Source organism: Seriola aureovittata, chromosome 3 (assembly GCF_021018895.1).
Source record: "Seriola aureovittata isolate HTS-2021-v1 ecotype China chromosome 3, ASM2101889v1, whole genome shotgun sequence".
Lineage (NCBI taxonomy): Eukaryota > Metazoa > Chordata > Actinopteri > Carangiformes > Carangidae > Seriola > Seriola aureovittata.
The window spans coordinates 17,690,749-17,700,705 of record NC_079366.1 but is presented as its reverse complement, the minus strand read 5'-3'; the positions used below and the strand labels follow the sequence as shown (position 1 = coordinate 17,700,705).

General features: G+C 39.9%; 1 protein-coding gene across 1 annotated transcript in view; it reads left to right on the top strand.

Annotated features, from left to right (window-relative positions):
* ncapg (non-SMC condensin I complex, subunit G) overlaps positions 1-9,840 on the top strand; it is a 12,633-nt gene extending 2,793 nt beyond the window's left edge. The window contains exons 6-22 of the mRNA XM_056371292.1: positions 89-173; positions 656-848; positions 950-1,099; positions 2,809-2,949; positions 3,782-3,905; positions 4,274-4,363; positions 5,362-5,550; positions 5,693-5,803; positions 6,276-6,395; positions 6,863-7,102; positions 7,201-7,382; positions 7,554-7,719; positions 8,003-8,170; positions 8,476-8,599; positions 8,958-9,005; positions 9,141-9,210; positions 9,355-9,840. Coding sequence (XP_056227267.1) covers positions 89-173; positions 656-848; positions 950-1,099; positions 2,809-2,949; positions 3,782-3,905; positions 4,274-4,363; positions 5,362-5,550; positions 5,693-5,803; positions 6,276-6,395; positions 6,863-7,102; positions 7,201-7,382; positions 7,554-7,719; positions 8,003-8,170; positions 8,476-8,599; positions 8,958-9,005; positions 9,141-9,210; positions 9,355-9,481 — 2,328 coding nt within the window. The 3' untranslated portion in view covers positions 9,482-9,840. The remainder of the gene's footprint in view (positions 1-88; positions 174-655; positions 849-949; positions 1,100-2,808; positions 2,950-3,781; positions 3,906-4,273; positions 4,364-5,361; positions 5,551-5,692; positions 5,804-6,275; positions 6,396-6,862; positions 7,103-7,200; positions 7,383-7,553; positions 7,720-8,002; positions 8,171-8,475; positions 8,600-8,957; positions 9,006-9,140; positions 9,211-9,354) is intronic.
* The last annotated feature ends 117 nt before the right edge of the window (positions 9,841-9,957 follow it).

Sequence of the window (9,957 nt, the reverse complement as noted above, 5' to 3'; positions counted from 1 at the left end):
TGTTTTGATTTGACTGAACACTCATTCTTGTTAAATGTTGTGAATTGAGGTTTGCTCTAACATTTCTATCTTTGTTCTCTGTTTTAAGGTTCTGGCTGACAAAGTTCACATTAAAGCTTTAACCATTGCACAGAGAGTTAGTCTACTGCAGCAGGGTCTCCACGAAACCTCAGGTAATAGCGGCTTCTGTGCCTCTGTGTTTAATATGTTACTTTTACACGGACAAAATTTTCAGGCACTTGCAGTAAGCTAAAACTTCAAATAAAGCTCCAACTAATGATTGTAGTAACTATCAATTAATCTACCAATTATTTCTTGATTAATCATTTAGTCTATAAAGTGTCATGAAATGAGGGGGGAAAAAAAAAAAAAAAAAAATATATATATATATATATATATATAGGCAGAGGTCATTAAAATATCTTTTCTTTGTCTAACATGAAGTTAAAACCCAAAGATATAATTTTTACAAAAATACAAAACAAGAAAAGGCAGAAAATTCTCACATTGGAGAAGCTGGAACCATTGTTTGATTTTTGCCGTTTTGCTTGAAAAATGGCCAAAAGATATTTGTCAATTATAAAAACAGTTGCCAATTCATCTGCTGATCAGCTCTGAATTCTGTTCTTCTTCTGATTGGCTGTCTGCATTGCAGAAGCAGTGAGGGAGGTGGTTTGCTGTCGCCTACTGCCAGCCTGGCTGTTTCGGCTGGATGGTAATGTCATAGAGTTGCTCCACAGGCTGGATGTAGAGAACTGTGCCCAAACAGCTCTAGACACACTGAAAGCCATCTTGAAAAACAAACCTACTGAGGAACTGCTGCAGGACAGAGTACAGCTCGACAACAGGTACACTCACATACTTCAAATTCTGTCTCTCTGGCTCTCTAATGTGACATAGCTGATAAAATGTATGAGGCTAGAGATTTATTATGTGTGTTTTTTAATAGGAAGCTGGTCCCAGGCGACTCTCTGACCTGTGAGAATGTGCTTTACTGGAGAGCTCTGTGTGAGTTTATCAAGGCTAAAGGCGATGAAGGTGATGAAATGCTGGAGCAAGTGTTGCCAGACGCTGCCACTTACGCTGACTACCTCTATGGGTGAGAGAAGAAACAGATTCACTGGATTATATTCATAGTTTTCTTGCTGTCAGCTGTGTGTTTTGTCCCTACTGCAGAGTAAATTGCAAAGCAGTAAATTGATCAGTAATAATAGGCTATATAGAATGATATATTCTTGTAGTCAACATAGTACTAACCATCTAAAGCAGCTATAATTGATATTTTATAGTAATAATAATGATAATTTAACTCAAAAAACAATTTGATAATGTGAAACCTACAGAGAATTATCACCTGAATGTTCAGCGCCCCTCTGCTTTATGGAGCTTTTTATGGAGTGAGATTCAGCTCGTTGTTTAGCTGTGCAGAGCATTTAGCAGCTAATGATCCACATGGATCCATCTTTTAGAGCTAAAACAGTGAATATTTGTCTTGCCAGGTGTACATATGTGCAAATAAGCAATTGTTTGCTTACAGGTTTGCCCCATTAACTTAAATGGTGATGATGTTATGTTCCCAACTTGTTTCTTCTGCCCACTGAATCAGTTATTGCAGGTTTAAATATAGTTTAAATCATTTTGTGATGCTCAGAGGAACTAACTCACTTGCCATAACCATGTTGTAACTCCAGGTATCTGAAGGCATGCCCCGTGTTCTCAGAGGAGCACCTTCTGTATGTAACTGTGTGGCTAACTCAAGTCTAATATAACTGCTTTGAAAGTGTGGCTGACTAATGGCTAAAATTTTAACCTAATTATGAAGTAATGCCCTTTGTAAATGTGACCAGTGTGACATTTATTTATATATATATATATATATATATATATATATATATATATATATATATATAAAAAGGACCTCATCCCTAGAACGACTTATTTTGATGCTCAGTGCTCTTGTAAGTCAGAGTGTTTTTATTTACAACATCAAAGCTAGCTACTTCAAAAACAGCTGTGATCAAGTGAACAGTGCCTCAGAGTCCCAACAGACTGAACTATAACTACTTTATAATTTAGCTGAACACCCTCACACTCAATATTAGATTGCTCTTATTACACAGACACACCTTTTGAATTTGTTGTAATGTTTTATTCTTATAGATCTAGTTTTGCCTTTGATGTGAAAAGCAGAGTATTTATCTGGAAGACTGGTCATTGTGATTAAGATTAAAAAAATAATTTTATTTTAACAACGCTGTCTTTGATCTTCAACGCACTACATACTGGATATAATCTTATATTGACTTCAAAATGTTACTTATAGCATGAATCACAGAGTGCCTTCCACACATATTTTTAAATCCCAGGACTCAATTGTTGTTCTTCGTGTGCATTGCTGTTGGAGTAATCTGCTGTTTTATCTCCTGCCTAATGTGTGTGATGCTGTCATGTGAATAAAGTAGCTGTATTTATGTGGCATGCTTAACATTTATATGCTCATTAAATACATTTATTTTTTTCTTTTAAAAAGGTTTGTATGAATCATTCAGTGTCTGGCTGATTGCTGATACAGCTGCGTGTAGTGATTGCTTGTTAGTAGTGCAGGTGCAGTGTTCAGCTACAGTATTGCATTTTATATGGTTGTGATATTCTGTTTTGTACCACTCTGACTTGGACAACTGAGAGTAGTCTAATTTTTTTTTTTTTTTTTTTGCTGTCACTGAGTGTATAGCAGAATAATATCTAATTTGTGCTCTGACAGCTGTTGTTACCTCTCAGATGTTTGACTCTTGACTCTGACTGTTGTAGATATCTGAGGGCAGTGCCTGTGCTGTCAGAGGAGCAGAGGGCTGACTTCAACCAGCTGGAGCTGGTCATGACCAAAGAGTTCATCTCTCAACAGCTCATCTATCTCATCGGATGTTTGGACACAAATGAGGAGGGCGGCAGGTAAGATGAGAGTCAGGGTTATGTTGGTAAAATGAATAACAGATGGTTGAAAAAATTGGGAGGGAAAAGCCAGCTGTCACAGAGAGGAGAGGGATGTGATATCATTTAAATATGGGGATAGTGGCACAGATAGTCTTTCTAGGAAGAAATTTATAGTGTGCCTTGCACCACTGCACACTGGCCAAACACATTGTGAAGTAAGCGTGTATGTCAGGTTCTTTTGAAAGCACAGTCCTTGTTTTTATGCATCAAAGGTTTATCTGAACCTACCTAATATGAGGCTTCAGTACTCTGAGTTAATCGGATCAAATGGGCATCTTCTGCTTGTCTAATGCTGTTTCTCTGCTGAGCTGCAGTGAAAGGTGAGTTACCAAAACAGGGAAATTTGTACTAATAAGGCTGTAACTTTTGAAGCTATCCATTTAGTTTGTCTAATTTGTTTAGGCTCTTATTAAATTCAGATAAACTTTGGACTGTCATTTTGCACAAAATGTGGACGGTGAATTGTGAGCCTATCCTTTGTCTGAACACCATTTTGAATATGGTTTGTCTTAGTTTGAATATGTGAGATTCCTTCAATTTAATGTAATTTCATATATGAGTTAATCTAGTTTGGTAAGAGATTCATAGTGTCAGTTATTTTATAAATTCAATTTATTGTCCGGCTTTATTTTATTTTGCTCTGATTATCTTTCAGGGCAAATGTTTTGTCCAGTTTCCTATTATTATTATTATTATTATTATTATTATTATGATTATTATCATAATCATTATTGTTATTATCATCCGTTTGTTATGGTGTTCTTCTTCATTATTTTGTTTGTCTTTGTAGGAAGCGTGTGTTGGCTGTTCTGCAGGAGATGTTGGCTCTTCCACAGACCCCCTCCTCCCTGGTCTCCCTGCTCACTGAGAAACTCCTCGCCCTCATCCCTGACGACCACAGATGCATTCAGACTGTAAGTTATAGTTTACACTTAAATCTGAATTTTTCAGATTTTGCTGTAAATCCTGTGCTCATTTAATCCAGACTGAACGTCTTTTCCACACACAAAGGGAAATGCATATATTGATGATCTTCATGAATTTACTTGACAGACCAATCAGAGAGAACTTAAAATATGAAGCTGAAATTATTCAATGTTTCCAGATTGGGTTGGGGGGTGGTGGTGGTGTGTGATTCTTTTCATGGAAGCATGTATTAAACCGTCCTTTGCTACTAAAGGTCCTTTGTTTGAAATGTCACAAAATTAAACAGATTTTCCATTCAGTGGTGTTACCATTACCACAGAGAATGATGTCTAAATGAGCAGACTCTGTTGCGCAGGTGGCAGAAATCATCTCAGATGTGAGGGAGCCCATCATGGAGGCTAGTCAGCCAGTGGATGAGAATAAGAGCCGCCGGCAGCAGATCCAGGTGGGCAACACTCTGTCAACTGAAAGCACCCAGAGGCAATTAGATTTTGTAATACCTCACTGTTTTTTGTATTGATGAAAACATCACTTATTGGCACCGCACTAGTTTTCATTTAGTAGAAAAGTTTGAATTATTAAGTGACAAAGATTGATTGTTACAGAAGGATATTCAGGTTTCTTATATCAAGAACATGTTTACTGATAATTAAATCTTACAAAGTTTTGTTCCTCACTAACTAACATAACTATATTTGTATACATACAGTATATGAATACAGTGTATTTAAATACTGACATTCAGATACCCTAAATTAAGATTTCTAACTCATAATTTTTGTCGAGTTCTAACTCTCCTCTGATCTGTGTTGATCTACATTATGTGCTCTATTTATATTCCTTCTTTGTCTGTATTTGTTCAACCTGTCAACCTCCATCTGGCTTGTATTTGGAGGCATAGCATGTGTTAACAAGTGGGGTGGAAGGTGCACATCATTTACGCCAGTCCGGGCTTTGCCTGGTGTATCCAGGTTCATTAGTTTTCCGTTTCTTTATCAGTTTTCTTCACCACATTTTTCCTTACTTGAGAGAGACAGAGCCAGTTCCTGACCAGCCTATTTTTGTTTCTTACCAAGGAACAAAAAAGCACAGAGGGATTGTCTCAGAGTCTTGAGCTTCAGTCATGACTGTCAGTCCATCTACTCTCCAGCTAGCCTTGAAAGTATGTCTTTGAGGCCAAACTGCTGCAGATGAGGTGAATCCTAGCCCAGGTGTTTAGCTTCCATTCTGTCAGTGCACCTGCTCTCTTTCTCCCTCTCTCCTTTTTTCAGTGAATAAGAGCAAAGAACCCTCTTGGGGGTTGTAACCTGGCCCAGAGCCTCAGCTGTTGTTGTTTTTCCTGTTAGAGGAGATGCAGTCGCCTGTCTCAACAGTCAAGAACCCTCTGGAGTGCATTTCAGCTAAGGAATGACTCTCACCTTTTCTCCCCCTCCTCCCATCCAGCTAGCAGAGGTGAAGGTCCGTATCTTGGAGGCTAAACAAACCCTGGAGGACTGTATCACTGCCCAGGAGTTCAGCCGTGCAGCAGAGCTAAAGGACTCCATCACAGAGTTTGAGAACCACAGGAACCAGATCATCCAGGAAATTGCACAGAGCAGCCAGCCGACAGACAAGGAGAGCCGCACTGAGAAGGTACATGGCCAAATGGGAAGCTCTGTCTCTGTGTCTTTCCATGTCTTTAAACCTCAATAGTGAGCAATTTTCCTTCTGGAATAAAAAAAACAAAAAAAACAGGAAAGGCCTTAATTGTGTGTTTTTGTTTTCTGTGTTTCAGAATGACCCAGAGACTCTTCTGAGGTGTTTAACAATGTGTGCTGAACTGCTGAAGCAGATGAACATCACGACTCGAATTGGTCCAACCATAAGTGCCCTAATGTCCTCACTGGTAAATATCCACACACCGCACCTCATCATTTCTTCCACTTACTGAATGTTACCATAAATGTATAGATCACAAGCTCCAACTGGATCTGCTATGCTACCCATAGTTTTGGTTAGCATATACTGTATTGTCTACCAAAGACTTATCTCAGCTTCTTTAGTGCGCGTGAACGCAGTGTCCGCTGCACATCTCTTTCAAATTTATTTAAATGTCTGCATTCCCTCTACTGACAGGGCACTTAACATGAAAAATTTAATGATATACTTTTTCTCCACTGTGTGCTTGTATAAAATGGTCCACTTTTACAATGTTGTTGCACCTGCATTTCTAATTTTCTACTTGCTTTTAGGGATGCCAACCAAATGAAACCTTTGAATCATCTATGATGATTTGCTTATTGCCTGTTTGTCATGTCAAGCTGGTGAAATCAAATCAGTCAGAAGTTGGTTGAAGTCAGTATTTCTCTCTCTGTCAGGTCCTGCCCAGTATTGCAAATGCTCACCCTGGGGTCCGCAACATGGCTGTGGTGTGTCTGGGAACATGCACTCTACACAGCAAGGAGCTGGCCAAAACCCACATGGTCCTGCTGCTACAAGTAATACTATATAAATGTCTCATCTTCCAAAAATTAATTTGCATACTTATACTTATATAAACAGGCAACATGTTAGACAGTCAGTGAACCCAAAGTTTCATATTTAAACCAGATGTTGTATCCTCCTGTGTATTTTGGTCTAGTTTAGAGACTTCAGCTGCACCAGTACATTAGAGAATGTACTTAAACTTGTCATACTTAAGAGACATTTGAAACTTGCATTTAATAAACTAAACAGCAACATGTCTGTCTAGAAACGGCACCCTCAAGCTAATCCAGTGATCCACAGGGCTGAGGTATTTTTAATTACTCCGTAGCTAATAAAAAACAAACCTGCATAAGTAAGTACTACAAGGGCTAAGTGGAAAAATATGTTTTTGCGATTTTGGTTTCGCTGGCCCTAAAACTCGCTCCTAACATATATTTTCTACTGCTAGTACTAAAATTGTGTGTGTGTTTGTTTTCAGATTGCCCAGCTGGATGAGGTAAAGATCCGAATCAGTGCTCTGCGGGCCATCATTGACCTGCTGCTGCTGTTCGGCTTCCAGCTGCTCTCTGAAACAGCTGCCACTCAGACAGCCCTGCCCTCCGAGTCACCAGACAGACAAGAGGAGGACGCACCACCAGTGGCCGAGGAGAAGGGAGAGGTATCGGAGGACACAGCGCAGAGTATCCTTGTGATGCTTTCAGAGTTCCTGGACAGTGAGGTGAGCTATTTCATGAACAGAGGTATGCGTTTAGTTTTTCTGGGAGTAAAATAGGTGAAGAAGTTTTATCAAGGTATTTGTGTGTTCAAAATTTTCAGGTGTCTGACCTGCGTACAGAAACAGCGGAGGGCCTGGCCAAACTTATGTACACCGGCCGCATCTCCAGTGCCAAGATGTTGTCCCGTCTGGTGTTGCTGTGGTACAACCCTGTCACTGAGGATGACACCCGCCTACGACACTGCCTCGGCGTCTTCTTCCAACTCTACGCCCGCGAGAGCAGGTCTCACGTGTTCTCATGCACCAAACAATGCAATGAGCTATGTGGTTAATTTATTGTGTATCATGTATACAGTATTACCCATCCTCCTGTTATTAGTATCATGACTTGCCTAGCTGAGGTTATTAGTTATGCAATACAAACTAATATGGAGTTGGTCTTGTGGTGTATTAGGGCCCGCCAGGAGGTTGTGGAGGAGAGTTTCCTTCTGACTGTACGGACTCTAATGAATGCCCCAGCCTCCTCTCCTCTAGCTGAGGTGGATATTAACAATGTAGTCGAGCTGCTCGTGGAGCTGACCCGCCCCAGTGCACTTATTAAACCCTCAGCTAACACAGAGGTAAGAAACATCCACTGAGACTAATGTGTTGTTTATTGTTTATTAGTAGTCATGTTTTTATTGGCTCACTGAAACTTCTGATCATATTGCCTTTTATTCCCACAAATACATATTAATTTCTTCAACACAGATGAAGTCTTCAAATTGTTCTCTTCTGAATGCTTCAGTTCAGTTTAAAGCATGCAGAGCTTTAATTCACAATTGTTTGAGTAAGCTGTTTACAATTTAGATAACAGCTCAACAAGGCAAAAACTAATCGAATGTATTGGATGCATGTCTTTAGGAGGTGTGTGTCCATGACTATTTGGCGGTTCGTATGTGTGGGGAGATGCTGAAGGACCCTACAGCCCCTGAGGTTCGTCTCTATGCCAAGACTCTAAGCAACCTGGAGCTCAGCAGAGACGAGACTGTGAGAAAAGACCTGCAGACATTGCTGCAACAGCTTGTACAGGTATACACAGACATACAGTTAAAAACAAGCCATTCCTATGGTTACATATACCTATATACCGAGGGCTGCAGCTTTTGGACCAACAGTCTAAAAGCCAAAAATACTGTTTACTATCATCACAGAAAAGGACAAAATTTTCACAATCGAGAAGTTGGAACCAGAGAATATTACTCAATTGTTATAATATCAACTTTTTGTGTCAATAGAATACTAGATAAATTGACTAATTGTTGCACCTTTACGTGCATTTATACCTGTCCTGTGAAATGTTTAATTTCTCCATTTTCTGTTGTCCTTTTCTCCAGGTGGTGAGGGATCGTGTCTGTCTCCGCGCTCTGGAGAAGATGGTTAATCAGCTGGTGGACTCAAAAGAACAAGCTGAGCTCCTTAGTGCCAGCGCACTACAACCACTGGATGTCAATGCAGATGGTACATAAGCAAACATAGTGACAATCTGTATAAAAGACCCCCTCACATCCCGCTGAGCATCCGTAACAAATGTTACCTTCTCGGTGCCTGTGTCTAAGTAGATTTACACTACATATGTTTGCGACAACTCCTCCTGTAAAAGGATTATGTCTTATTAGCACAGTATTTCCTCTAGGATTACGACCCCCCCCCTCCACCCACTTGTGCTCCTAAGTTGAAAAATTTAGGAGCGCAAAATAATAATTTTCCTTAATGAAGGGATATGAGGAGACATTAACAAGACACATTATTTCATTTGTATGACTACAAAAGGCAGAGAGGAATGGCAAAAATAAGAAATTTCTGTCTGTTTCCACAGAGGCTGCAACAGAAGATCCATCTAAATCTGCCAAGAGAGCTAAAAGAGGTAATGCAGGTTCTGTATACTCATCTAAATCTGCAGTTGTTGTTAGTGCCTGTGTATTTTTAGAGCTCTTCTTGTCTACCTGAGAGGAGGACTTGACTCAGCGCTGTGAGGTAACCTGAGTGTTTGTGTGCACAGGTCAGAGGAAAGTCTGCACAGCTAAAGGAGGCAGAAAGCCAAGCAGGAGGGCAGAGTCATCAGAGGAGAGGTGAGTCTTTTCCGTTATTCCCGTCAATGTGTAGGGAAACGTGGTGGCTGAAGCCATCCTGCATGATTTGATACCACTACTTCATTTTCACATTCGCATTTCTCACATTTAGCTTGTTGTGTTCAATTTTCGTTTTGGCTACAGTGATGGAGAAAATGTTCCTGAGTCAGTTCCTGTGGTGCGTCCATCACGGAGGGCCAAAACGGCAGCTCTTGAGAAAACAAAGCTGGATCTCAACACCCTCATCAACCAGGAGGCAAATCTGTCATAGAAGTCAGGTTATGAACAATCAATGCAAAAATGAAAATTGAAATTAGTTACTTTTAACTAACCAGGATTCAAGTACTCCAGTGTAACATTATTCATAAATACTTTTCTTTTGTCAACATCTAGTAAAACTGATGTCAATAAATGTAACTGATGCTCACACATCATCACATCGTCACCCCTTCATATGTAGTCGTATTTCCTCTTACGTTGTTATTTTAATCATTAAAGTAAGATGTATGTCAATAAAGCTTGCCCTCTTCATTATCACAAAACTAGATCAGTGGCAGCCCCCAATCTTTTTGGTTCAGTATGGACCCTACTCATTTGCCAATGTAAAATTGATAGGTTGGGGGTGATCAATATGACCCCAACAGTACGTTAGGGAGGGGATGGGAGGGGGGGATATGATCTACACTGCTGAAGGTGCAACAGTGGAGACTATGGGTTGTGTTTTTTTTCGTTTCACATTCTCCTATA